We start from the raw sequence: 27,650 nt of genomic DNA on the forward strand, positions 1-27,650 counted from the left end.
ATAAAATTACTGTGACAAAATATTTAATGGTATTTTTCATCAGTTGTATATGATATGTAATTTCCACCACACTCTGTCATTACCACAATACTAAATCAATAACTGATATTGATGATGTTTCCCATATGTGAACCTTTATACTGTATGCATGTTCTTAATATTTTATATTTTAGGAATAATCTTAACATTTTGATTTGGTAAATACATGTTTCTGAGTATCATCAAGGCATATGTAGACATGACAATGATGATTACATATAATAAAACTATAATTAAAACTTCAAAATAGTAAAAAAAAATATATATATATATATATATAAAATGTGAAATGTTATACAAAATACCGTAGGTACAATTTCTGTAATGACCTTTTCAACTAAAATAGCACATTTTATGACATGGTGGTAATGACATTTCCCCTTTGGTATTCGGAAACCGATTTTTTAAAATCATTATATTGTTAAAAGTATGGTCTCAGTTAGTTACATCTTGTTTCCAGACAGAGTGACGAAAATACGTTTCAATAGGTTTTATTTTCAAAAACATTTTACGTACAAAAGTGTCCATATTTGCAAAATCAACCTTATGTTGTTTGGACTGATTTTACCCTATTTTCTACTAACAGGAAATCAGGATGGCAGACATTTTAATGGTTGACTGACAGGCTACCCATACTGCCTCTAATGTTTTAAAATGTCTCAAGGTAAGGTATCTAGTATTAGTGTAACAATTTTGATAGTTGTCATAAAATTGAACAATTATCAGCTGGACGACTAGGAGTAAACCGAAGCTACTGCCTTTGAACTTTCAATACGCAGCACTAAAGGGCAGCCTGCCCACACCACAAGCTGTGATAGCTGTGCCTTTTTGTCAGTACCACTATTATGCACACAAGTGCGGTAAAAGGACATGCAATTATTTGACCCGAAGCATGACCAGTGTTGGCACCATGACATAAATCTACAATTTCATGCATTACGACAAAACCGGTCTTTTTCTCTGTTGCCCAATGCCCTTTCATATAGATGGGTTAGCGGACAACGTCACGAAAACAAGGTCTGCCCTTCCATGGGACAGCATGTTTCTGTGATTCTGGATGGCCAGATTACAAGCAAAATTGACAAAACTCCCATGTGGGGAATTGTAAGTAGCTCCTTTCATCTTGTTCTTGATACTATAGCTTGTTTTGACGGATGTCATGTAATTGTTCAAATGTGTTTGTTTAAAAAAAAGATATTGTAGACGAAATATAGTTTACATGTTGTCAACAATTTAAACCAATTTGTTTTGCCCCATAGTTGCGCAAGTAGACAATGGACCTGATCGGACAGCTCAGCAGAGCCTCTGCTCTTTTCTGTCCATAAGAAACATAGTTGCGCACGCATCGGTTTAGATTTGTAACAACTAACCCGTTCATTCACTCGGTCCTGATTTGAGTAGACTCACACAGGTAGGCGGGATTTTACCCGGACCTGCTCTAAATACACCCGTAATAGACACTCAATGAAATACACGGACCGTGAGAGTAAAGTGTGCAATCTAGCTATCAAAGTAACGCCCGCAGACTACATACACCACACACAGAGAGAGGTAAACTATTAAATGTATTGTATAGGAGAACGTTTCAGGATGATGCAGTCAATCCACGAAATGGGCGCGTTTTACATCGCTGTGATATTTTAAGTAGAAATTGACCACCATAAGTGCACTTTAATATAGACCACACGTAGAGTCGTTTTTTTAATGTGAATAAGGACTTGCTAAAATTCTGCATTTTGACATGTCCCTTGGTGCACCCTCTGTGACATCTAGGAAGATTTTAACCTCAAAATGTCTCAAGTTTTTACCATCATTGTAAAGCTAGTTATTTTGTTGCTTTGACAAATTAATTTCTGAAGATTATTTAATGTGATTAATTTACTTTTGTCTCTCATTTTAAGGTAAACCCTGTTTTGTGAACTGAACTCATCTTAATATGGTGAAACTATTCCTTTTTAAAATATTTGTTTCAAAAGAAACATTGAAGATATAATAGTCAAATCATAGTGTAAAAGCAGGTGAGTTGGTTCTACTCTTTGTGGTCATTTGCTGGGGTCTCTTCGTGGCCATTTGCTGGTGTTTTGTGATGGGGAAACAAATTGATTGTAGCATGACATGTCAACGCTGTTATGCATAGACAGGCTAGACATGACATTTTTCAAGGTTTTGTAAAGTGTCTGTAAATTGTTAAAAGTCGTCCTTGTGGATAGAGTTGCAAGGTTTGTTTAACTTGAATCATTGGTGTTTGTTTGGCAAACATTTTAAAGTGAAAAAGTCTCAGCATCACTCTGTTACCTTGGAATTGGCCTCACACTTAATAGGCACATAGTGTTGTTCTTTATTTGACCTCTTGAGATGGGAACTTGTTTTTTATGAATTAATGGTCAAATCAAGGTTTTTTCTCCATTTTTTAAATCTCCCTGTACCTCTGAACCCCTTCCTGCCGAATCTGATAGTGGGGGCGCAGCCCAAAGTTTTGAAAGCACTGGTCTAAGTGTTCATAGGATAACAGGTTATTTTTCACAATAACTATTTCAAAGCTGGCAAGTGGCCTAATCTTATTCAAGAAAGTGAAGCGATTGCATTTTACAACACACCCCTTTCCATTTTAGGCAAAACTCAAAACAGCCTTTCTTTTTCTTTTGAGGTGGGCTTTATTCAATTGGATATTTCAAAAGCAAATGCTGGGTTCATGATCATTTGTCCTCAATGGACTCAATTGTAGCCTCGGTCTGGTAGAGCATGGCAACCATTGAATCAAAGGAAAGGCTTGTGTGTAATGGGTGTGGCTGATCCCTTGATGATGGAATGATGCCCTGCATTTTGCCTTAAAATGTCTAATTTAGTTAACTGATCCTATATCTGCACTTCAAAGGCAGATTTCAATACTGGCTTAACCCAAATTCATGTGTGTCATCTTTCATAGGAGACAGAGCGTAAGATGAGACTCCTATAAACCACTCAAGAAGCGTGTTCAGACCGTAAGTTTAATTTTTTGGGATGAATGCACAGACAGAGGTTATTTGGAACTATTTTAGTTAGTGACTTACCCTGGTCTTGGAGCTTTGAACTTTGACCCCAGTCCCCCAGTCCAATGCCTCTCTACTCTGCTCAAAGTAGACTATGATGTGTGAGTCCTCCCTGATGCGATGCCTGCAGCTGTGTGTGTCCCTACTGATGGTGGTCAGACTGCAGTGTGAGTGGACATAGCACATGAAATATTGACACATTTTTATTTTTATTAGGAATGCACGTTTCCACCAACCAATATGTTGTATACAGTGCTAGACATTTTACATGCCACAAGTGCATGCGTTGTTTGACTGATCTGTAAACCCTGTTGTCCCCACCCCTATCCATGTCCCAGGCAAGGTAATGGCTCCTGAGCGCGTGGAGGCCCCAGTGGAGCTCCCCTTCACTCTGTCCTGCATGGTATCCAAGGGGCGTGGGGACACCCTTAAACAGGTGCGCTGGCTGGATGTCCAGAACAAGACTCTGTTGACCTACGAGCCCAGCCAGAAGGACAGCGTGAGCGGCCAGCAGCATGTCGAGCTGGCCCCCTCCCCCAAGGACACCTCAGCCATCACCATCCGCAGGGTGGGCTTCAGAGACGAGGGCTGCTACACATGCATTTTTGACCTGTACCCGGCGGGATCGCAGGAGGGACACACCTGCCTCACCGTCACATGTAAGTAGAGGAGACCATTCAGATTGACTCTGTGCCATTGCGCTGTCACTCTTTGATAGTAGTCTAAGGGTTACACCTGAATACATGAGCATGTGCCAATCATTGTTTCATCATTTTCCCTTTCCTGTGTGCCTCTTTCCTGCCCTCCTTCCCCCCCTCCTTCTGAATTGGTGATCTTAGAGGAGTTAATATGACTGAGAGGAACAGAAAGAAAGCACTGAATGTTCTGGTCAGCAGCTTGGGCACTCTGATAAAGTTTAAGAGGAGCCTGTTATTGTTTCTGAATAAAATGTAGACTTTATTTTCTGCACATCCTTTTTTTTTGGTGCCCTACGTTGTTCTCAGTGAACTCTCAGTGCATGCTACTTATCTGCAGATTACAAAAACAAATCACACGCCTTTCCCTATTCACTCCTCTTTTGATAAACCTCTGTACCAGGGTTCCCAAACTGGCGGGTGATTTTTTTTTTATTCAATTGTTGGACATAAAAGACTGAAAACACCAACATGCCACATTTTCTCCAGCATGCCAGTGGCCATCGAAGGTGAGCATTTTCCCACGGATGTCTGTTACAAAGCCGAACTGCAGTCAGGTCAAGACCCTTGCGAGGACAACGAGCACGCAGATCAGCTTCCCTGAGCCAGTTTCTGACAGTTTGTGCAGAAATAATTTGGTGTTGCACACCCACCATTTCATCAGCTGTCTGGGTGGCTAGTCTCAGACAATCCCGCAGGTGTAGAAGCTGGATGTGGAGGTCCTGGCCTGGTTACATGTGGTCTTCGGTTGGGAGGCTGGTTGTATGTAATGTTAAATTCTCTAAAACAACGTTGGAGGCAGCTTATGGTAGAGAAATGAACATTCAAAGGCTCTGGTGGACATTCCTGCAGTCAGCATGCCAATTGCACGCTCCTTCAAAACTTGAGACATCTGTGGCATTGTGTTGTGACAAGTCTGCACATTTTAAAGTGGTCTTTTATTGTCCCCAGCACACGGTGCACCTATGTAATGATTGTGCTGTTTAATCAGCATCTTGATATGCCACACCTGTTACGTGGATGGATTATTTTGACAAAGGAGAAATAAAATCAAATTTGTCACATGCGCCGAGTAAAACAGGTGTAGACTTTACCGTGAAATCCTTACTTAAGAGCCCTTAACCAAAAATGCAGTTCAAGAAATAGAGTTAAGAAAATATTTACTAAATAAAAAGTAACCAATAAAATAACAATAATGAGGCTATATACAGGGGGTACCGGTACAGAGTCAATGTGCGGGTGTACAGGTTAGTCGAGGTCATTTGTACATGTAGGTAGGGGTAAAGTGACTATACATGAATAATAAATGCTCACTAACAGGGGTGTAAAAAACAATTGAGCGAAGTAAACTTTAGATGCGTATGGGACATTTCTGTAATCTTTTATTTCAGCTCATGAAACATAGGATCAACACTTCAAATGTTGAATTTATATTTTTGTTCAGTATAGTTTATGATTCCTGTTCTATACAATAGAGATATCAAGACTCCCATCCCCATGTGTTTTGTTTTATGTTCCCATATCAGCATTTGAAGTAGAAGCTGTGGGAGCATACTCATGTGTTATTGATGGGTCCTGTGTGGTTACTGACCACTGACTGAGGAGGGGAGGGGATGCACATACTGACAATCAGAAACAGCTGTTCCAGACAGAAAGTTAGACGTACAGATAGCATACCATAGTGCGTGTGTGTACTTGTCTGTCTGCCCGTCTCTCTGTCTGTGTGTCTGCCCTTTTAATCCTGTATTAGCATGTTCCTTCCCCCCTCCTCCAGCCCGTGTGACTGCAGAGGGTAACAAGACAGCGGTGAGTGGTAAGGCGGCAGCCCTGTCTTGCTCCTATGGCCTGCCAGAGAAGGTACAGCAAGTACTGTGGAGACATACAGCAAAGCAGCGGGACTCAAGCGGAGTAGCCTCCTATGCCAAATACAGCGACCCCATGATCGAGCCACCCTACCAGGAGAGGGCCTGGCTGACCCCCTCCCTCTCCCACAGCCAGCTGTCCATCAGACCAGTCATCATCCAGGATGAGGGCTGCTACACCTGCGAGTACCACACCTACCCAGAGGGCACCAAGAGTGCTACCGTCTGCCTCACTGTCTTTGGTAGGGTTAAATTAAACATCCTCCTCACTGTCTATAGTAATGAGAGTAATCTATAGTAATGATACTAGATTATAATGCCAGCATACCTACCTTCAGGTGCTTGTGTTTTACACTGTGCTGTATGGGTGTAACTCAGTGTGAGCCTGAGTAGTGCATGATGTTTGAATCCCCAGCATGTTAATATGATACAGACCTGACTGTGCTGAACGAACCAGACTGGTGAATGCTCTTTCACTCCATAGAGTACAGACCCTAAGGTGAGGAATAATATGATATGCTGCTATTGTGTTTGGCTGATGGTGGTCAATGTATTCTGAAATATTAGATTACAGCAGTGGGATGTTTTTGTTTGCTTTTGCATAGTTTCACCTAGTGAAGAGGGGGAGATAATTTGATGTGGGTGTGAATGTATGTGCTTGTATGGGCTCTGACCTCTGTGTTCACTGACAGCATTCAGTCTTAAATGATGGAAACTATAGTAGTGACAGTGAAAGAGGCAATATAACAATATGCAGCTCCTCCTAGTTTGATTACTGCTGCTACAGTATGCTATAGCACCGAGGTGCTCCCTGAACAGCCATATAATATATAAGTGGCTGGGACTGGGTAGGTCAGGAGTACTGCACCTGCAGTCAGCTCTGAAGGGATCGAGATAGAAAGGAGTGTCTCTAGACACTGCTTTTCCTGACATGGTTATGGCTGAGATTGAGAGGTACAGTCTGTAGGGCTGTGTAATTAGTGGATGTTGCTGGTAATGATGAGGTTCAGATGGGATCCAGGTGGATTATTTCCCTGATTTACTGTAAAAAGCATGACACCCATAAACACGTACGCGTGCATGCACATACAGTACACACTCACACACACACATATTGTTCATTTCCGTGTCAAATCAGTGTTTGATTATCATTAGGTTTCTGTCTGTTTGAAGTGGTGTTTGTGTGATTAAGTGAAACAGAAACCCAGGCTGGTGGTGTGTCTGCCTGAGGGAGCACTGCCAGAGAGTTTACATTAGCACTGAAGAATGGATCTTTTAAAGGGAGGGGGAGTAAATTGTGACACCCAAAGTCATGACTGTATTACTGTTTCACGCAGACAGTGATCCCTACTGTTTCATCAACTCTCCCTCTTTCGTGGCTTTCACCTTTCTATCTCTCCCTTTTTCTCTCACTCACTCTCCATCTTTCAGCCCAGTCAAACAGCAAGGCTTTTGTCTCAAATGTAACGGCCAAAGATTCCAGCAGAAAAGCGTGAGAGATGCCAGAGATAACAATTGTCTTGCACTTTCTTCACCACTGCCATCTCACTTTCTCTCTCACACTCTCTACTTGTATCTCACTTTCTCTCTCACACTCTCTACTTCTATCTCACTTTCTCTCTCACACTCTCTATCTCACACTCTCTACTTCTATCTCACTTTCTCTCTCACACTCTCTACTTCTATCTCACTTTCTCTCTCACACTCTCTACTTCTATCTCACTTTCTCTCTCACACACTCTACTGCTATCTCACGTTCTCTCTCACACTCTACTTCTATCTCACTTTCTCTCTCTCTCTCTCTCGCACTCTCTCTCTCTCTCATATTAATGTACTGTATGATATCACAGTGCAAAGTTCCGTTGTTTGAATTCCTCCAGGGTTTGCCCCACCTCTACCACAGATCTTCTCCAGGTTGTTGGTTCATATGATTAAGTGTAGAAACGCCTGTGAAGACACTGCTGCTGTCAGGTCAAATATCTGTGGCCAATTCTATTGAATAGCATTCCTTCCACAGCTCTGAGGACACAACATTTTAAACAGAGGCGATGTGTTGCTTATGGAGCTCAAGTACACACGTACAGTGCATTTGGAAAGTATTTAGACCCCCTCGCTTTTTCCACATTTTGTTACGTTACAGCCTTATTCTAAAATGGATTTTAAAAATCCCTCAAATTCCCTCAGAAATAACCTTGTTTCCATAAGTATTCAGAGTCTTTGCTATGAGACTCCAAACGCATTAAAGCACTTACATGACATATAAAACAAAAGATCCAACAGTATATCATAACATTATTACACCACTACATATCTATATATATACAATACAAAATGTTTAATACCACCATACAACAATTTCACAATGTGTCTCCTCACAATCCCCTTTGATCCTCAAGGTGTATTTTTACCTGTTTTTTTATGATTCTACTGCTTGCATCACTTACCTGATGTGGAATAGAGTTCATTCAGCTTGTCAACAGCTCTTACAAAAACAAGTAGTGATGAAGTCAATCTCTCTTCCACTTTGAGCCATGAGAGATTGACATGCATGTCATTAATGTTCACTCTCCGTGTACTTTTAAGGGCCAGCAGTGCTGCCCTGTTCTGAGCCAACTGCATTTTTCCTAAGTCCCACTTTGTGGCACCTGACCAAACTACTGAACAGTAGTCTAGGTGTGACAAAACTAGGGCTTGTAGGATTTGCCTTGTTGATAGTATTGTTAAGGCAGGGCAGCGCTTTATTATGGACAGACTTCTCCCCATTTTAGCTACTGTTGTATCTATGTTATGACCATGATAGTTTTACAATCCATGGTTACTCCAAGCAGTTTAGTCACCTCAACTTGCAAAATGTCTACATTATTCATTATGAGATGTAGTTGAGGTTTAGGGTTTAGTGAATGATTTGTCCCAAATACAATGCTTTTAGTTTTGGAAATATTTAGGACTAACTTATTCCTTGCTACCCATTCCGAAACTAACTGCAGCACTTTTAAGTGTTGCAGTCATTTCAGTTGCTGTAGTAGCTGCTAAATGACTTAAATGTAAATGTAAATGTAGTAGCTGACGTGTATAGTGTTGAGTCATCCGCATACATAGACATACATAGACATACTGGCTTTATTCAAGTACAAATATACTTCTCTGTTAGTATCACATACATTATCAAGCATTTCACACACATTATCCAGATACTGACTGTTAGAACTTGGAGGTTTATAGCAGCTTCCCACAAGAATGGGCTTTAAGTGAGGCAGATGAACCTGTAGCCATATTACTTCAACAGTATTTAACATGAGATCGTCTCTCAACTTCACAGGAATGTGGTTCTGAAATATAGACCACAACACCGCCCCTGTTGGCGTTTCTGTCATTTCGGTAGATGTTATAACCATTTATTGCTACCAGTGTATCATCAAAGGTATTATCTAAGTGAGAGTCAGAATATGAATGTCATCTGTTACAAGCAAGTTATTGACTTCATGGACCTTGATCTCAGGTTACATATGTTAATATGGGCTATTTTTAGCACTTCTGGGTTGCTTGATTATTTGTAATGCTTTACTGGGAAGCTTATCAGAAGTAGACTTTCTCATTTTATATATATTGGAGCTGATAGTGCAGGGTGAGCTGCACACAGTCGCCTTCCTACTAGGGCACACCGCCTCAGTGCTATCAGTGTAACTCTTGTTCATAGGCTCATGATTACTGCATACAATAGCTGTAGGATCAACAGAGGTATCAAATCCAAATCTAATTTTATTGATCACATACAGATGTTTAGCAGATGTTAATGCGAGTGTAGCGAAATGCTTGTGCTTCTAGTTCCGACTATGCCTTAAAATCTAACAAGTTAACTAACAAATTCACAACAACTACCTTATACACACAAATGTAAAGGAATGAATATGTACATATAAATATATGGATGAGCGATGGTGTGTGGCATAGGCAAGATGCAGTAGATGGTGTAGAATACAGTATATACATATGGGTAATGTAGGATATGTAAACATTATTCAAGTTACGTTATTTATAGTGGCTAGTGATACCTCTATGTAAACATTATTAAATTGACGTTATTTAAATTGGCTAGTGATACCTTTATTAAGTCCATTTAATAATGTGACCAGAGATTGGAGTCTGTATGTTGGCAGCAGCCTCTGTTGACGATGGCTGTTTAACAGTCTGAAGGCCTTGAGATGGAAGCTTTTTTTTCAGTCTCTCGGTCCCAGCTTTGATGCACCTGTACTGACCTCACATTCTTGATGATAGTGGGGTGAACATGCAGTGGCTCAGGTGGTTGTTGTCCTTGATGAACTTTTTGGCCTTCCTGTGACATCGGGTGCTGTAGGTGTCCTGGAGGGCAGGTAGTTTATCCCCAGTGATGCGTTGTGCAGACTGCACTACCCTCTGGAGAGCATTGTGGTTGAGGGCGGTGCAGTTGCCGTACCAGGCGGTGATACAGCCCGACAGGTTGCTCTCGATTGTGCATCTGTAAAAGTTTTACGTGACAAGCCAAATTTCTTCAGCCTCCTGAGGTTGAAGAGGCGCTATTGCGCCTTCTTCACCACATTGTCTGTTTGGGTGGACCTTTTCAGTTTGTCTGTGATGTACAGTGAGGGAAAATAGTATTTGATCCCCTGCTGATTTTGTATGTTTGCCCACTGACAAAGAAATGATCAGTCTATAATTGTAATGGTGGTTTATTTGAACAGTGAGAGACAGAATAACAACAACAAAAAATCCAGAAAAACGCATGTCAAAAATGTTATTAATTGATTTGCATTTTAATGAGGGAAATAAGTATTTGACCCCCTCTCAATCAGAAAGATTTCTGTTTCCCAGGTGTCTTTTATACAGGTAACGAGCTGAGATTAGGAGCAAAATCTTAAAGGCAGTGCTCCTAATCTCAGTTTGTTATCTGAATAAAAGACACCTGTCCACAGAAGCAATCAATCAATCAGATTCCAAACTCTCCACCATGGCCAAGACCAAAGAGCTCTCCAAGGATGTCAAGGACAAGATTGTAGACCTACACAAGGCTGGAATGGGCTACAAGACCATCGCCAAGCAGCTTGGTGAGAAGGTGACAACAGTTGGTGCGATTATTCGCAAATGGAAGAAACACAAAAGAACTGTCAATCTCCCTCGGCCTGGGGCTCCATGCAAGGTCTCACCTCGTGGAGTTGCAATGATCATGAGAACAGTCAGGAATCAGCCCAGAACTACACAGGAGGATCTTGTCAATGATCTCAAGGCAGCTGGGACCATAGTCACCAATAAAACAATTGGTAACACACTACTCTGTGAATGACTGAAATCCTGCAGCGCCTGCAAGGTCCCCCTGCTCAAGAAAGCACATATACATGCCCACCTGAAGTTTGCCAATGAACGTCTGAATGATTCAGAGGACAACTGGGTGAAAGTGTTGTGGTCAGAGGAGACCAAAATGGAGCTCTTTGGCATCAACTCAACTCGCCGTGTTTGGAAGAGGATGAATGCTGCCTATGACCCCCAAGAACACCATCCCCGCCGTCAAAAATGGAGGTGGAAACATTATGCTTTGGGGGTGTTTTTCTGTTAAGGGGACAGGATATCTAGACCGCATTAAAGGGACGATGGACGGGGCCATGTGTCGTCAAATCTTGGGTGAGAACCTCCTTCCCTCAGCCAGAGCATTGAAAATGGGTCGTGGATGGGTATTCCAGCATGACAATGACCAAAAACACACGGCCAAGGCAACAAAGGAGTGGCTCAAGAAGAAGCACATTAAGGTCCTGGAGTGGCCCAGCCAGTCTCCAGACCTTAATCCCATAGAAAATCTGTGGAGGGAGCTGAAGGTTCGAGTTGCTAAACGTCAGCCTCAACCTCAATGACTTGGAGAAGATCTGCAAAGAGGATTGGGACAAAATCCCTCCTGAGATGTGTGCAAACCTGGTGGCCAACTACAAGAAACATCTGACCTCTGTGATTGCCAACAAGGGTTTTGCCACCAAGTACTAAGTCATGTTTTGCAGAGGGGTCATACTTATTTCCCTCATTAAAATGCAAATCAATTTAACATTTTTGACGTGTTTTTCTGGATTTGTTTTGTTATTCTGTCTCTCACTGTTCAAGTAAATCTACCATTAAAATTAGACTGATCATTTCTCTTTCCGTGGGCAAACGTACAAAATCAGCAGGGGGTCAAATACTTTTTTCCCTCACTGTATACGCCGAGGAACTTAAAACTTTCCACCTTCTCCACTACTGTCCCGTTGGTGGGGGGTGCTCCCTCTACTGTTTCCTGAAGTCCACAATCATCTCCTTTGTTTTGTTGACATTGAGCGAGAGGTTATTTTCCTGACACTACACTCCGAGGGCCCTCACCTCTTCCCTGTAGGCTATCTCGTCGTTGTTGGTAATCAGGCCTACCACTGTAGTGTCGTCTGCAAACTTCATGATGGAGTTGGAAGATTGCATAACCACACAGTCATGGGTGAACAGGGAGTACAGGAGATGGCTGAGAACGCACCCTTGCAGGTCCCCCAGTATTGCGGATCAGTAGGGTGGAGATGTTGTTTCCTACCTTCACCACCTGGCAGCAGCCCGTCAGGAATCCCAGGACCCAGTTGCACAGAAGATTATATATATTTTTTTAATGAATCACGTTTTTATTTGGCATACCTCTGACGGCATTGCTCGTTCCCAAGTTTGGGAATACCTGCTGTAGAGTATCTTCTGTTTCCAGAAGGTGTCAGTTATCTTTTTAAAAGTTATTCCAGTAGAGCTACAGTAATCTTTTAGATAGATGTGTAATGCCAGTAGCCTGCTGAATCTTTCACACCAACGGCCAAATGAAAGTATTTTAATGCAAAAATCAGTTCTTTAAAATTAATTTTCAGATGTTCCATGCTAGCCCTCCTGATGTTGTTTGACCCCACATGGACTACGACAGCGTCCGCTCCCAGCATCTGTCGTAGAACAGACGGACTGTGCTCCTGAGTAAGCACAGGGTTTTTGCATTGGGAACTGAGATGTTTCTCACCTTAGAGCTGCTGGTGATGTTGAATGGGCCTCACGGTCTGACGAGGGTAGGAGCTCTGAGGATCTGAACCTGACGTAGAAGCTACAGGAAAAAGAGACAGAACAGAGGACGAAGACGCAGGTACCTACAGATCCGATCTCAAATGGGAATGGAAATCAATAAACCAAGGTCTCTCGTTCAGCTTTCGTTCAGCGTTCAACAGAATACATTGCGCTCAGATGACGTTGTATATTCAGCAGCATTGAAGGTCCCAAAGAATACAGTCGCCTCCTTAAATGGAAGATGTTTGGAACCACATAGACTCTTCCTGGAGCTGGCCGCCAAGCTGAGCAATCGGGGGAGAAGGGCCTTGATCAGGGAGGTGACCAAGAACCCAATGGACACTCTGATGGAGCTCCAGAGTCCCTCTGTGGAGATGGTTGTCTTTCTGGAAGGTTCTCCCATCTCTGCAGCACTCCACCAATCAGGCCTGTATGGTAGACTGGCTAGACGGAGGCCACTCCTCCGTAAAAGGCACATGACAACCCACTTGCCGTTTGCCAAAAGGCACCTAAAGGACTCCCAGACCATGAGAAACAAGATTGAACTATTTGGCCTGAATGCCTAGCTTTGTCTGGAGGACACCTGGCAGATGGTGAAGCATGCTGGTGGTAGCATCATGCTGTTGGAATGTTTTTCACCGGCAGAGACTGGGAGACTAGACAGGATCGAGGGAATGCTAAATCTAGAGATCCTTCATGAAAGCGCTCAGAACCTCAGCCTGGAGCAAAGGTTCACCTTCCAAATTGCAGAGGAGAATGTGAGAAACTCCCCAAATGCAGATGTGCCAAGCTTGTAGCGTCATTCCCAAGAAGCCTCAAGGCTGTAATCGCTGCCAAAGCTGCTTTAAACAAAGTACTGACTAAAGGGTCTGAATACTTATGTAAATGTCATATTTCCATTTATTTTTAATACATTTTCAAAAATGTGTAAACCTGTTTTTGCTTTTGTCATTATGGGGTATTGTTTGTAGATTGAAGGGGGAATTTTTTAAATCAATTTTAGAATGAGGCTGTAACGTAACAGAATGTGGAAAAGTCAAGGGGTCTAAATACTTTACGAATGCACTGTATTCAGAAGCTTAATGTTTTCACACATTGTTATCATCTGTGACATTGATTCTCTGCCCAAATAAGTTTGGATATGCTCTTTATCTTTCTTAAGTGTACTCCGTTATTGACATCAGAATAACAAAACTAGACACATCTCAGTGGTTAACTTGGTGTAACCCAACCCAGGTAATCAAAAAGAGTCTCTATCCAGGACCTAGTCATAATAAACAGTAGATCACCCACCTGAAAAACATTGATTCAGTAAACCCAATATTGATTTTTGGTTGCATCTGTGTCTTCCCCAGTACTGCCTAAACCCCAGGTGAGCTACAAGAACACGTCTCCAGGGGTTATTGAGGCCAACTGTACAGCCGTGTCCCGGCCCCCGGCGGAGATAGTGTGGAACGTGGAGAGGGACAACCGAACTATGGGACCCCCTGTGACATCACAGCTCCAGCAGGGGGATGGGACCACCCTGGTCATCAGCACCCTCACTGTCCAATCAGGGCTGCTGAAGGATGTGTCTGTCAAATGTCTCGTCCACCATAAGGGTCTGGAGTCACCCATCGCTGTTTCTATGAACACCAAGAGTGAGTGAGACACGCACACACACTGGAAGGATGCAAATATCTCAATTTTGATTTGCTCCGAGCTTACACTTGTTTTTAAGTTAGCTACTTTTGGAAAGTGTAGCCTGACCAAACCAGACCAAAGCCAAGAATACTGATCCTTGAGGGATGGATGAACATTGTCTGGCAAACAATAATGACTTATCGTAAACAGTGGGTAAGAGTTTAGATCTGTTCTGTTGAAGTCATTGCCAAGCAGGTTTAGTTTACACGCCCAAACGGTCACCTTTGATTGTCTCCCTTGATAAAGATGAGCAAAAAAGACTATGAAATAAATAATACAAATACTGAGCTGTATTGCTATTTTGCTATTCATTATTTTTCTCTCAAAAAGATAAGGTTCAAAATGATTGTTTCAGTACTTTATGCAACTTCCCTTGTGAGGTTAACGGCACTGAGCCTTTTTCTAGTTTTATGAGATTGGAGAACACATTGGGGGGGGGAGGGGGTCTTAAACCATTCCTCCATACAAAATCTTTACAAACCCTTTAAATTATTTGGTCTACGCTTGTGGACTGCCCTCTTCAATTCAAACCCCAGGTTTTCAATGGGATTGAAGTCTGGAAACTGATTTGGCCACTGCGAAATTTAGATTTTGTGGTGAAATTACCATTTATTTGGGGATTCTGACTTGTGCTTGGGGTCGTTGTCTTGCAAGTTTCAGCTTCCTTTCAGAGGCAACCAGCCCAATAAGATAAAAAAAATCATCACCATATTTTATTGTAGATATTAGGTTATTTCCTGCACAGGCATCCTTTTCGATGCCAAACCCATTGCTGGTGTACGTGACCAAAAACTATATTTTCGACTTATCTGACATTTGCACCGAGTTCCCATCCTAGTGCAAGTGCCGTTTAGCAAACTCAAAGCGTTTTACATTCTTGGTTGCTCCCAATTAAGCCTTTTTTTCAGACAACCCTTCCAGAAAGCCTATTGGTGTGCAGGTTGCATCTAATTGTAGATTTGAAGACCCCAATATGCAACACAGTTCTGTAGTTCTCAAAGCTCTCCCTCCATTTGGCAAATCTGACTACAATTATATCCTCCTGATTCCTGCTTACAATTAAAGCAGGAAGCACCTGTTACTCGGTCTATAAAAAAAGTGGTCAGATGAAGATGCTAAACTACAGGACTGTTTTGCTAGCACAGACTGGAATATGTTCCGGGATTCTTCCGATGGCATTTTTGGAGTACACCACATCAGTCACTGGCTTTATCAAGAAGTTCATCGATGACTTCGTCCCCACAGTGACTGTAAATACATACCCCAACCAGAAGCCATGGATTACAGGCAACATTCTCACAGAGCTGCCGCTTTCAAGGAGTGGGACTCTAACCCGGAAGCTTATAAGAAATCCCGCTATGCCCTCCGATGAACCGTCAAACAGGCAAGCTTCAATACAGGACTAAGATCGAATCGTACTACACTGGCTCCGACACTCGTCGGATGTGGCAGGGCTTGCAAACTATTACAGACTATAAAGGGAAGCACAGCCGAGAGCTGCCCAGTGACATGAGCTGACCAGACGAGCTAAATAACTTATTTGCTCGCGTCAAGGCAAGTAACACTGAAACATGCTTGAGAGCATCAGCTGTTCCGCATGAAGATGTGATCACACTCTCCGCAGCCGATGTGAATAAGACATTCAAATAGGTCAATGTTCATAAGGCCGCCGAGCATGTGCTGACCAACTGGCAGGTGTCTTCACTGACATTTTCAGCCTCTCCTCGTCTGTCTGTAATACCAACATGTTTCAAGCAGACCACCATAGTCCCTGTGCCCAAGAACACTAAGGTAACCTGCCTAAATGTCTACCAACCCGTAGCACTCACGTCTGTAGCCATGAAATGCTTTGAAAGGCAGTTCTATGGTTCACATCAACACCATTATCCCAGAAAGCCTAAACCCATTCCAATTTGCATACCGCACCAACAGATCCACAGATGATGCAATCCCTATTGCTCTCCACACTGCCCTTTCCCACCTGGACAAAAGGAACACCTATATGAGAATGCTATTCATTGACTACAGCTTAGCATTCAACACCATAGTGCACTCAAAGCTCATCACTAAGCTAAGGATCCTGGGACTAAACACTACCCTCTGCAACTGGACCCTAGACTTCCTGACGGGCCGCCCCCCAGGTGGTGAGGGTAGGTAACAACATCCGCCACGCTGATCCTCAACACGGGGGCCCCTCAGGGGTGCATGCTCAGTCCCCACCTGTAATCCCTGTTCACTCATGACTGTCCTGCAAGGCAGGACTCCAACACCACCATTAAGTTTGCCGATGACACAACAGTGGTAGGCCTGCTCACCGGCAACGACGAGACAGCCTATAGGGAGGAGGTCAGAGACCTGACCATGTGGTGCAAGGACCACAACCTCTCACAACATTGTGATCAAGTATAAGGAGATGATTGTGGACTACAGGAAAAGGAGGACTGAGCACGCCCCCATTCTCATCGACGGGGCGTCCTTGGCGTCCACATCACCAACAAACTAACATGGTCCAAGCACACCAAGACAGTCGTGAAGAGGGCATGACTAAACCTACTCTTCCTAAAGACTGAAAAGATTTGGCATAGGTCCTCAAATCATCAAAAGGTTTTACAGCTGCACCATCGAGAGCATCCTGACTGGTTGCATCCCTGCCTGGTATGGCAACTGCACGGCCTCTGACTGCAAGGCACTACAGAGGGTAGTGCGTATGGTCCAGCACATAACCAGGGTCAAGCTTCCTGCCATCCAGGGCCTATATATTCCAGGCGGTGTCAGAGGAAGGACCTAACAATTGTCAAGGACTCCAGCCACATTTGTCATAGACTGTTCTCTCTGCGGTACCGGAGCTCCAAATCTAGGTCCAAGAGGCTTCTAAACAGCTTCCACCCCCAAGCCATAAGACTCCTGAACATCTAATCAAATGGCTACATCGACAATTTGCACCCCCCTACACTGCTGCTACTCTCGTATTATCTATGAATAGCCACTTTAATAATCCTACCTGCATTGTACATAATTACTTCAATTACCTCTCCACCGGTGCCCCCACATTGACTCTGTGACCTGTATATAGCCCCGCTATTGTTATTTACTGTTGCTCTTTAATTATCTGTTTTTCTTTTTGGTATTTTATTAAAACTGCATTGTTGCTTAAGGGCTTGTAAGTAAGCATTTCACTATAAGGTCTACACACCTGTTGTATTCTGCGCATGTGACAAATACAATTTGATTTTATTTGTATCTGTGGCCCTTGGATATCCTTTGCCTCCTAAACCACCTTCCGAACTGTGTGAGGACAAGATACTGTACATATGCGTCCTTTTACAGCAAGTTTACCACGGTTCCAGTGGTTTTAAATGTCTTATTATTACCCTAGTAATGGTAAGTGGTATATTTATTCATATCAAAACATTTTTTTTACCCATTGTTGGATTTATGAAGGCCATGTAAACCGAGCTGTTAAGAGCGTTGAGCCAGTAATCGAAAGATTGCTGGTTAGAATCCCCAAGCCGACTACGTGAAGAATCTGTCGATGTGCCTTTGAGCAGAGCACTTAACCCTAATTGCTCCTGTAAGTTGCTTTGGATAAGAGCGTCTGCATAATTACTTAAATGTAATGTAAATGTCTAAATGTTTTTGTTCTTTGCCTTTCCCCATGGTAATGGATGACAAAGGGTTTATACCCCAGTGAAACGGGAAGCCATGGAAGGCCACAATTATGCTGTTTCTTAAACTGAGATTAATTTAAACTACTATGTTATTACTGATTTTATTTTATTAATATGAATATTTAGGTGTGCTGATAATAATGACACCTATCTGTTTGAGATTAGTTGTATTACTTGTTCAACAAAATCTCTCTCAAAGTAATTGTATTAATGTAAAATAATATAATTTCCCATTCTTTTGTTGTTGCATACAATATACCGTAGCTCAGTATTTGTTTTGTTTATTTTTGTACTTTTTGCTCCATCTTTATCAATTGTACCAATAATTTGGGAGGAGACTGTACATAATGAAATGAAAACTATGTTAATCTGAAGCTGTTTAAACCAATTAACATTCTTGATACTTTTATGAAGTTTGATTTGTTGCCAGATTTCTTTCCTCTCTCAATACTCTCTCGCTCACTGAATCTGTCTCTCGATCCTGTCTCTCGATCCTCTGTCTCACCTGTTTCACTCTTTCTCCCTTCCTCCCTGTCTAGTTGGGACAGCTTTGACCATCCTGATCTCGGTGACCACTGTAGCTGCTCTGCTGGTCATAAGTCTCTGCTTCTGTCTCTGGAAGTGTTTCTTGCGGAAGGAAGACGGTGAGTGTGTGTATCCCGCTCCATCGACCGATCTCAATGGACAGCCATAAGAGTCCTTATCCAAGAACAATACTTTTTAACTCTGTCCCAGAGGAAAGCGGGAGAAAGGTCCTCCTCGGTTTCTGTATGAGAAATGTTCTGACCTCATTGACCTTGCTGGCTATTTTTGAGCTCTCAGGCTAATAGTTGTCACCACCATGATTCCATGCAGCTGCGATATGGTTTTTCTCCAGGAATCAATCAGGGTGTGTTTCTGTGTGTATTGTGGGAATTGTGTAACTACAGTGTGTTTGTCCTGTGTGTTTCTCTTGTGTGAGTGCTACAGTATATTGTTCTGGGTCCTTCAGTTTCCTGGTATGTTATTGCATGTGTTGGAAGTTTTCCTGACTGCCTCACCACCTTGACATTCATTTCAGAGGAAGTTGATCTTGAATGACCTGGTCGCTGCTGTTTGGATGAGAGGTTTATGATACCACGGTGTGTGTGTGGCTGGTGCCACCCTCATAGTACAATACTACTGTTTGGATAAGAGGTTCAGTGTGTGTGTGTGTGTGTGTGTGTGTGTGTGTGTGTGTGTGTGTGTGTGTGTGTGTGTGTGTGTGTGTGTGTGTGTGTGTGTGGAAACGCCCTCATAGTACAATAGAAGATGGATCTGAGGTCATTATCACCTTCATTAATTGTGTGTGTTTGAGCCTGTACAGTAGGCATGGAAACACCCTGGGATTTAAGTGATCCAATTGTGTGCCAGAAGGCAAAAGGGAGTGTGATACCGGGGAACAAAAGGGTTATGGAATTATGCATCCTTGAAAATATTGGACCTGTGGTTGGCTTTTATATGATTTATGATGCTATAAAGTAAAGAGGACCATTGTTTGCTAAATATAACCAGAAACGGGGACAAAGGTGTATCCATTCCTGGCTCTTAAAATTGCCAGGCATGACTTGTGAGTTGGAGGAATTGAACTCTGTCCATGTCCCTATGCTGACAGCTGTTTCCAGTCACTAGAGTAAATACAAATATGAAACATTGCAACTGGCCAGATATAGCTGTTTTAGATGCTATAGTTCTTCTAAATGGTACAGAGAACCAATACAAGAAGCTACCATCCTAACTCCAAATGGGGGGGAATTGAGTCTGCTTGCCAGTTACCTGCACTCAACCTGAAAAGCTACCGAGGTTGGTAGGAGTGTCCATAGAGTCAGCTATGTGCAATACTGTATCTTTAATCTGAGTCTAGAGGAAGGTGTTTGTCCTCAGGCCTTGAGGGAAGCCAAAGTCATTCCGCTACACAAGAGGTGTAAAGCGGCCCTTACTGATTCTAACAGCAGACCTATCAGCTCGTTGCCTGCTCTTAGCAAACTTTTGGAAAAAAAGGTGTTTGACCAAATACAATGACATTACTCTGTAAAAATATTGACTACAGACATTCGGCATGCTTATATAGAAGGGCACTCAATATGTACTGCCCTAACACAAATGACTGATGATTGGTTGAAAGAAATTGATAATAATAAGATTGTTTTTATTTTTTTATTTCACCTTTATTTAATTAGGGCTAGGTGAGACGTCTGCGTCACACTTAGCCAACAGGAAATGCAAATGCTCAACGCCAAATGCTAATAGTACTTGCTAAAACTCAAACTTTCATTAAAACACACAAGCAGGGTACTGAATTAAAGCTACACTCGTTGTGAATCTAGCCAACAAGTCAGATTTTTAAAATGCTTTTCGGCGAAAGCATGAGAAGCTATTATCTGATAGCATGCAACACCCCGAAATACCTGAAGGGGGCGTAAACAAAATAATTAGCATAGCCGGCGCTACACAAAACGCAGAAATAAAATATAAAACATTCATTACCTTTGACGAGCTTCTTTGTTGGCACTCCTATATGTCCCATAAACATCACAATTGGGTCTTTTTTCCGATTTAAATCCGTCCATGTATACCCAAAATGTCCATTTATGAAGCCCGTCTGATCCAGGAAAAAACTGCTTTACAAAACGCAACGTCATTTTTTTAAATTAACAAAGTTGCCTATATACTTTGACAAAACACTTCAAACTACTTTTGTAATCCAACTTTAGGTATTAGTAAACGTTAATAATCGATCAAATGGATCACGGTGGCGATGTGTATTCAATAGCTCCACGTCTTGAAATGATGGTCGATATTCTCTCTTCCAAAACATCCTGTCGTGTACCGGATGACATGAAGTGCCTCTTCTTCATTTGACCAAGGATCAACTTCAAGCCAATTGCCAAGACGGGCGACATTGTGTGGAAGCTGTAGGACTTGTAAACTGGGAGCCATCTATTTTCCCTTGCCATAGACAATACAGCCAACTGGCGGATTTATTTTTTAATTTTTTTTGGGGGGGTGAATAGTTTTCCTTAGGCTTTTGCCTGCTCCACACGTTCTGTTATAGTCACAGACATGATTGAACTAGTTTTATAAACTTCAGAGGGTTTTCTATCCACACATACTAATCATATGCATGTACTATATTCCTGGCATGAGTAGCAGGACGTTGAAATTTTGCGCAATTTTTAACAAAACGTTTTTAAAAAAGTCCCGAGCCCTAAGAGGTTTATTTAACCAGGTAGGCAAGTTGAGAACAAGTTCTCATTTACAATTGTGACAATTGTGGGAGCTGTACTGTTAGATTTCAGTGCAGCCTTTGATATTAATGACCATTACCTGTTTTTGAGAGAACATGTTTTATGGCTTTTCAACCTCTGCTCTGAATTCACGATATGGCAATCTATCTAAGAACTCAGGTTTTCTTTCATGCAAGACTCTCTGTCAAACATGTAAGGTGTCGTGTATCGCAGGGCAGCACTCAAGGCCCTTCACTCTTTTTAATATTTTTTTCAATGACCTGGCATTAAACAAAGCCTGTGTGTTCATGTATGCTGATGACTCAACCATATAACTGTCAGCAACCACAGCTAATGAAGTCACTGAAACCCTTAACTTCTCTAGGGTAGGGGGTAGCATTCAGACTTTTGGATAAGAAGCATGCCCAAATTAAACGGCCTTCTACCTGGGCCCAGAAGATATGATATGCATATACCTGGTAGATTTGGATAGAAAACACTCTAAAGTTTCCAAAACTGTTAAAATGGTGTCTGAGTATAACAGAACTGATTTGGCAGGCGAAAGCCTGAGAAAAATCCATTCAGGAAGTAGTTTTTTTTTTTTTTGTATTCTATTCAATGCCATTACAGTATCCATTGACTTAGGACTCCATTTACAGTTCCTATGCCTTCAACTAGATGTCAATTGTTTGGAAATTGGAAATTGTTTCAGGCTTGTATTCTTATAAATGAGGGAGTAAGACCAGTCTGAATGATTGGACCATACCGTGTCGCAGAGCTTTTTCATGTGCAATCTCGAGAGAGTGCATTTCTTGTTTACCTTTTATATTGACAAAGTTATTGTCCGGTTGAAATATTATAGATCATTTAGGCTATAATCAACCTGAGGATTGAATATAAACATCGTTTGACATGTTTCTATGAACTTTACGGATACAATTTGGATTTTTTTTGTCTGCCTGTTTTGACTGCGTTTGAGCCTGTGGATTACTGAAGAAAACGTGTGAACAAAACGGAGGTTTCTGGATATAAAGAGACTTTTTATCGAACAAAAGGAACTTTTATTGAGTAAATGAATGTCTTCTGAGTGCCACCATATGAAGATCATCAAAGGTAAGGGATTAATTTGATCTCTATTTGTGAGTTTTGTAACGCTTTTTGTCTGGTTACTGATTGTAATAATTTGTCAACTGGGCTATGTTCTGGGCTAGGTATGCTTTTGCCGGAAAGCATTTTATAAATCTGACACTGTGGTTGGATTAACAAGAAATTAATCTTTAAACCTATGTAAAATATGTTTTGTTTTCTGAAATGTTGTAATGAGCATTTTTGTATTTGAATTTGGCGCTCTCCAATCTCACTGGATGTTGGCCAGATTTTTATTTAATTTTTTTATTTCACCTTTATTTAACCAGGTAGGCTAGTTGAGAACAAGTTCTCATTTGCAACTGCGACCTGGCCAAGATAAAGCATAGCAGTGTGAACAGACAACACAAAGTTACACATGGAGTAAACAATTAACAAGTCAATAACACAGTAGGAAAAAAAAGGGGACTCTATATACATTGTGTGCAAAAGGCATGAGGTAGGCGAATAATTACAATTTTGCAGATTAACACTGGAGTGATAAATGATCAGATGGTCATGTACAGGTAGAGATATTGGTGTGCAAAAGAGCAGAAAAGTAAATAAATAAAAACAGTATGGGGATGAGGTAGGTAGAAATGGGTGAGCTATTTACCGATAGACTATGTACAGCTGCAGCGATCGGTTAGCTGCTCAGATAGCTGATGTTTGAAGTTGGTCAGGGAGATAAAAGTCTCCAACTTCAGCAATTTTTGCAATTCGTTCCAGTCACAGGCAGCAGAGAACTGGAACGAAAGGCGGCCAAATGAGGTGTTGGCTTTAGGGATGATCAGTGAGATACACCTGCTGGAGCACGTGCTACGGATGGGTGTTGCCATCGTGACCAGTGAACTGAGATAAGGCGGAGCTTTACCTAGCATGGACTTGTAGATGACCTGGAGCCAGTGGGTCTGGCGACGAATATGTAGTGAGGGCCAGCCGACTAGAGCATACAAGTCGCAGTGGTGGGTGGTATAAGGTGCTTTAGTGACAAAACGGATGGCACTGTGATAAACTGCATCCAGTTTGCTGAGTAGGGTGTTGGAAGCAATTTTGTAGATGACATCGCCGAAGTCGAGGATCGGTAGGATAGTCAGTTTTACTAGGGTAAGTTTGGCGGCGTGAGTGAAGGAGGCTTTGTTGCGGAATAGAAAGCCGACTCTTGATTTGATTTTCGATTGGAGATGTTTGATATTAGTCTGGAAGGAGAGTTTACAGTCTAGCCAGACACCTAGGTACTTATAGATGTCCACATATTCAAGGTTGGAACCATCCAGGGTGGTGATGCTGGTCAGGCGTGCGGGTGCAGGCAGCGAACGGTTGAAAAGAATGCATTTGGTTTTACTAGCGTTTAAGAGCAGTTGGAGGCCACGGAAGGAGTGTTGTATGGCATTGAAGCTCGTTTGGAGGTTAGATAGCACAGTGTCCAAGGACGGGCCGGAAGTATATAGAATGGTGTCGTCTGCGTAGAGGTGGATCAGGGAATCGCCCGCAGCAAGAGCAACATCATTGATATATACAGAAAAAAAGTGTCGGCCCGAGGATTGAACCCCCATAGAGACTGCCTGAGGACCGGACAGCATGCCCTCCGATTTGACACACTGAACTCTGTCTGCAAAGTAATTGGTGAACCAGGCAAGGCAGTCATCCGGAAAACCGAGGCTACTGAGTCTGCCGATAAGAATATGGTGATTGACCGAGTCGAAAGCCTTGGCAAGGTCGATGAAGACGGCTGCACAGTACTGTCTTTTATCGATGGCGGTTATGATATCGTTTAGTACCTTGAGCGTGGCTGAGGTGCACCCGTGACCGGCTCGGAAACCAGATTGCACAGCGGAGAAGGTACGGTGGGATTCGAGATGGTCAGTGACCTGTTTGTTGACTTGGCTTTCGAAGACCTTAGATAGGCAGGGCAGGATGGATATAGGTCTGTAACAGTTTGGGTCCAGGGTGTCTCCCCCTTTGAAGAGGGGGGTGACTGCGGCAGCTTTCCAATCCTTGGGGATCTCAGACGATATGAAAGAGAGGTTGAACAGGCTGGTAATAGGGGTTGCGACAATGGCGGCGGATAGTTTCAGAAATAGAGGGTCCAGATTGTCAAGCCCAGCTGATTTGTACGGGTCCAGGTTTTGCAGCTCTTTCAGAACATCTGCTATCTGGATTTGGGTAAAGGAGAACCTGGAGAGACTTGGGCGAGTAGCTGCAGGGGGGGGGGGCGGAGCTGTTGGCCGAGGTTGGAGTAGCCAGGCGGAAGGCATGGCCAGCCGTTGAGAAATGCTTGTTGAAGTTTTCGATAATTATGGATTTATCGGTGGTGACCGTGTTACCTAGCCTCAGTGCAGTGGGCAGCTGAGAGGAGGTGCTCTTGTTCTCCATGGACTTCAGTGTCCCAGAACTTTTTGGAGTTGGAGCTACAGGATGCAAAATTCTGCCTGAAGAAGCTGGCCTTAGCTTTCCTGACTGACTGCGTGTATTGGTTCCTGACTTCCCTGAACAGTTGCATATCGCGGGGACTATTCGATGCTATTGCAGTCCGCTACAGGATGTTTTTGTGCTGGTCGAGGGCAGTCAGGTCTGGAGTGAACCAAGGGCTATATCTGTTCTTAGTTCTGCATTTTTTGAACGGAGCATGCTCATCTAAAATGGTGAGGAAGTTACTTTTAAAGAATGACCAGGCATTCTCAACTGACGGGATGAGGTCAATGTCCTTCCAGGATACCCGGGCCAGGTCGATTAGAAAGGCCTGCTCACAGAAGTGTTTGGGACGCTAGGGACGCTAGCATCCCACATACCCTAGAGAAGTTAACAAGAGGTTGCATTAAATTCTGGAATGGGTGGCCAGTAATAAACCTATCCTGGACATCTCTAAAACTAAGAATTATATTTGGTACAAATCATTCCGTAAGCTCTGGACCTCAGCTGAATCTGGTAATGACTGGTGTGGCTGTTAAACAAGTTTTGGAAACACAGTTACTTGGTATTACTTTAGATTATAATCTGTCATGGTCAAAACATAGATTCAATGGTTGTACAAATGGGGAGAGCTACAGTGCATTCAGAAAGTATTCAGACCCCTTCACTTTTTCCACATTTTGTTAGGTTACTGCCTTGTTCTAAAATACCGCATAATGACAAAGCAAAACAGGTTTTTATACATTTTTGCTAATTTATAAAAAATAACAATCTGAAATCACATTTACATAAGAATTCTGACCTTTTACTCAGTACTTTGCTGAAGCACCTTTGGCAGCGATTACGGCTTTGAGTTTCATTTGGGTATGATGCTACAAGCTTGGCACACCTGTGTCATGACTCTCATATGAGGATCCAAATATCAGGTTAACATGGATCAACTTCTACCAGATCCCTCTCACCCGCAGAGGTCCCTCACACCCGGTCGTAAACTTATGCAGCAGAGGACCCTTTTTAGTTTTGGAACGTTAGTTGGTGATTGGAACGTCCTTTTGTTACAAAGACTTTTTGCTGCCCAAAAACTCTAACGTCCAAAAGTGGACACCGGAACAATATTCCTAACATCCGAATGTGGGGAATGATGAGAGGTGGTCTATGGAATACAAATGTCGATTTTTGTAATGGCATAAAAAATGTTATAACGAAAATATTGTAACTTGAACCGTATGCACACTGTAAATGTCAGGGTTTCATCCTTTACGCTGTGTCGGAAATTTCAAAGATTATGATAATGTTTTGTTAAGGTAGGAATGTGATTTTAGTTTTTCTAATGAAATCAGATTTTCATGATACTTTGTCCCAGTAAGTAGCCATGCTCGAGGGAGGTCAGAGTGTATCAGCGTGACGGAAACTCCCCTTTTTTTTACCAGAGTGTAGAAAGGATTAGTTGAGAATTAACATATGGGACCAGAAGGACTGAAGCTGCAGGTTAGGTCTCCATTGGTTGCGACCCTGAAAACCAACACGAGGTGAAGATGACAAAGTAGCATCTCTAACCATCAATGTTACGGCTGAGTACTTAGAATAGATACTTTCTTAGAAAGTGAATAAGTAGAACCATCCTGTTCCTCTCTTCAAATCATTGTCAACTACACTGCTCTCATCAGTCCACTGGGGATCATCGACATGGCTGATTAGCTGTCTTCAGAGGGCGCCTCTTCCTGGGAGTGAAAGTGAACACCACCCTGTTAGTCTGCTTCAGACTTCAGGACAAGGACATTGTGACCTCTTGTGGACAATCAGACCCTTACACTTAAGAGCTCGGGAGAAGGACAACGGAACCATTTCCACGAAGGCCTGGGTGCAATAGAGATAAACGGCGAAGGAGGACATCCAAACACACAAATACATGAATTACTTCTTACCCAAAATGGGCGGCGGTTCGGGCAAAGTATTATGATTACTGTGAGCGTAGTTCCAAGTGTAAAAGCAACTAAAAAACATACAAATAACTTCACAGATCTTCATTGTAAAGGGTTTAGACACCGTTTCCCATTCTTGTTCAATGAACCATAAACAATTAATGAACATGCACCTGTGGAACGGTCATTAAGACACTAACAGCTTAGAGACGGTAGGCAATTAAGGTCACAGTTATGAACACTTGGTAGAAAGGCCTCTTTAGTGTCCTGACTCTGAAAAACACCAAAAGAAAGATGCCACGGGTCCCTGCTGATCTGCCTGAACGTGCCTTAGGACTGCAGATGTGGCCAGGGCAATAAATTGCAATGTCTGTACTGTGAGACGCCAGTGCTACAGGGAGACAGGACGGACAGCTGATCGTCTTCACGGTGGCAGACCACGTGTAACAACACCTGCACAGGATCGGTACATCCAAACATCACACCTTCGGGACAGGTACAGGATGGCAACAATAATTGCCCGAGTTACACCAGGAACGCACAATCCCTCCATCAGTGCTCAGACCGTCCACAATAGGCTGAGAGAGGCTGGACTGAGGGCTTGTAGGTCTGTGTAAGGCAGGTCCTCATCAGACATCACTGGTAACAACGTCGCCTATGGGCACAAACCCACTGTCGCTGGACCAGACAGAACTGGGAAAAAGTGCTCTTCACTGTCTCACATGGGGTGATGGTCAGATTTGCATTTATCGTCGAAGGAATGAGCGTTACACTGAGGCCTGTTCTCTGGAGCGGGATCGATTTGGAGGTGGAGGGTCCGTCATGGTCAGGGGCAGTGTGTCACAGCAATCATTGGACTGACCTTGTTGTCATTGCAGGCAATCTCAACGCTGTGCGTT

At 42.7% G+C, this 27,650-nt stretch overlaps 1 protein-coding gene across 8 annotated transcripts in view; it reads left to right on the forward strand.

Moving 5' to 3' along the window:
• The first annotated feature begins 927 nt into the window (after positions 1-927).
• LOC118386190 (OX-2 membrane glycoprotein) overlaps positions 928-27,650 on the forward strand; it is a 33,595-nt gene continuing 6,872 nt past the window's right edge. The window contains exons 1-8 of one of the 8 annotated variants that reach the window (XM_035773708.2): positions 929-1,143; positions 1,941-2,057; positions 2,966-3,020; positions 3,160-3,235; positions 3,407-3,727; positions 5,538-5,867; positions 14,052-14,336; positions 18,587-18,691. In XM_035773708.2, the coding sequence (XP_035629601.1) occupies positions 3,163-3,235; positions 3,407-3,727; positions 5,538-5,867; positions 14,052-14,336; positions 18,587-18,691 (1,114 nt within the window). In that variant the 5' untranslated portion in view covers positions 929-1,143; positions 1,941-2,057; positions 2,966-3,020; positions 3,160-3,162. The other 7 variants (XM_035773709.2, XM_035773706.2, XM_035773707.2 and 4 more) reach the window with 7 other exon arrangements.

Source organism: Oncorhynchus keta, chromosome 7, assembly GCF_023373465.1.
Source record: "Oncorhynchus keta strain PuntledgeMale-10-30-2019 chromosome 7, Oket_V2, whole genome shotgun sequence".
NCBI lineage: Eukaryota > Metazoa > Chordata > Actinopteri > Salmoniformes > Salmonidae > Oncorhynchus > Oncorhynchus keta.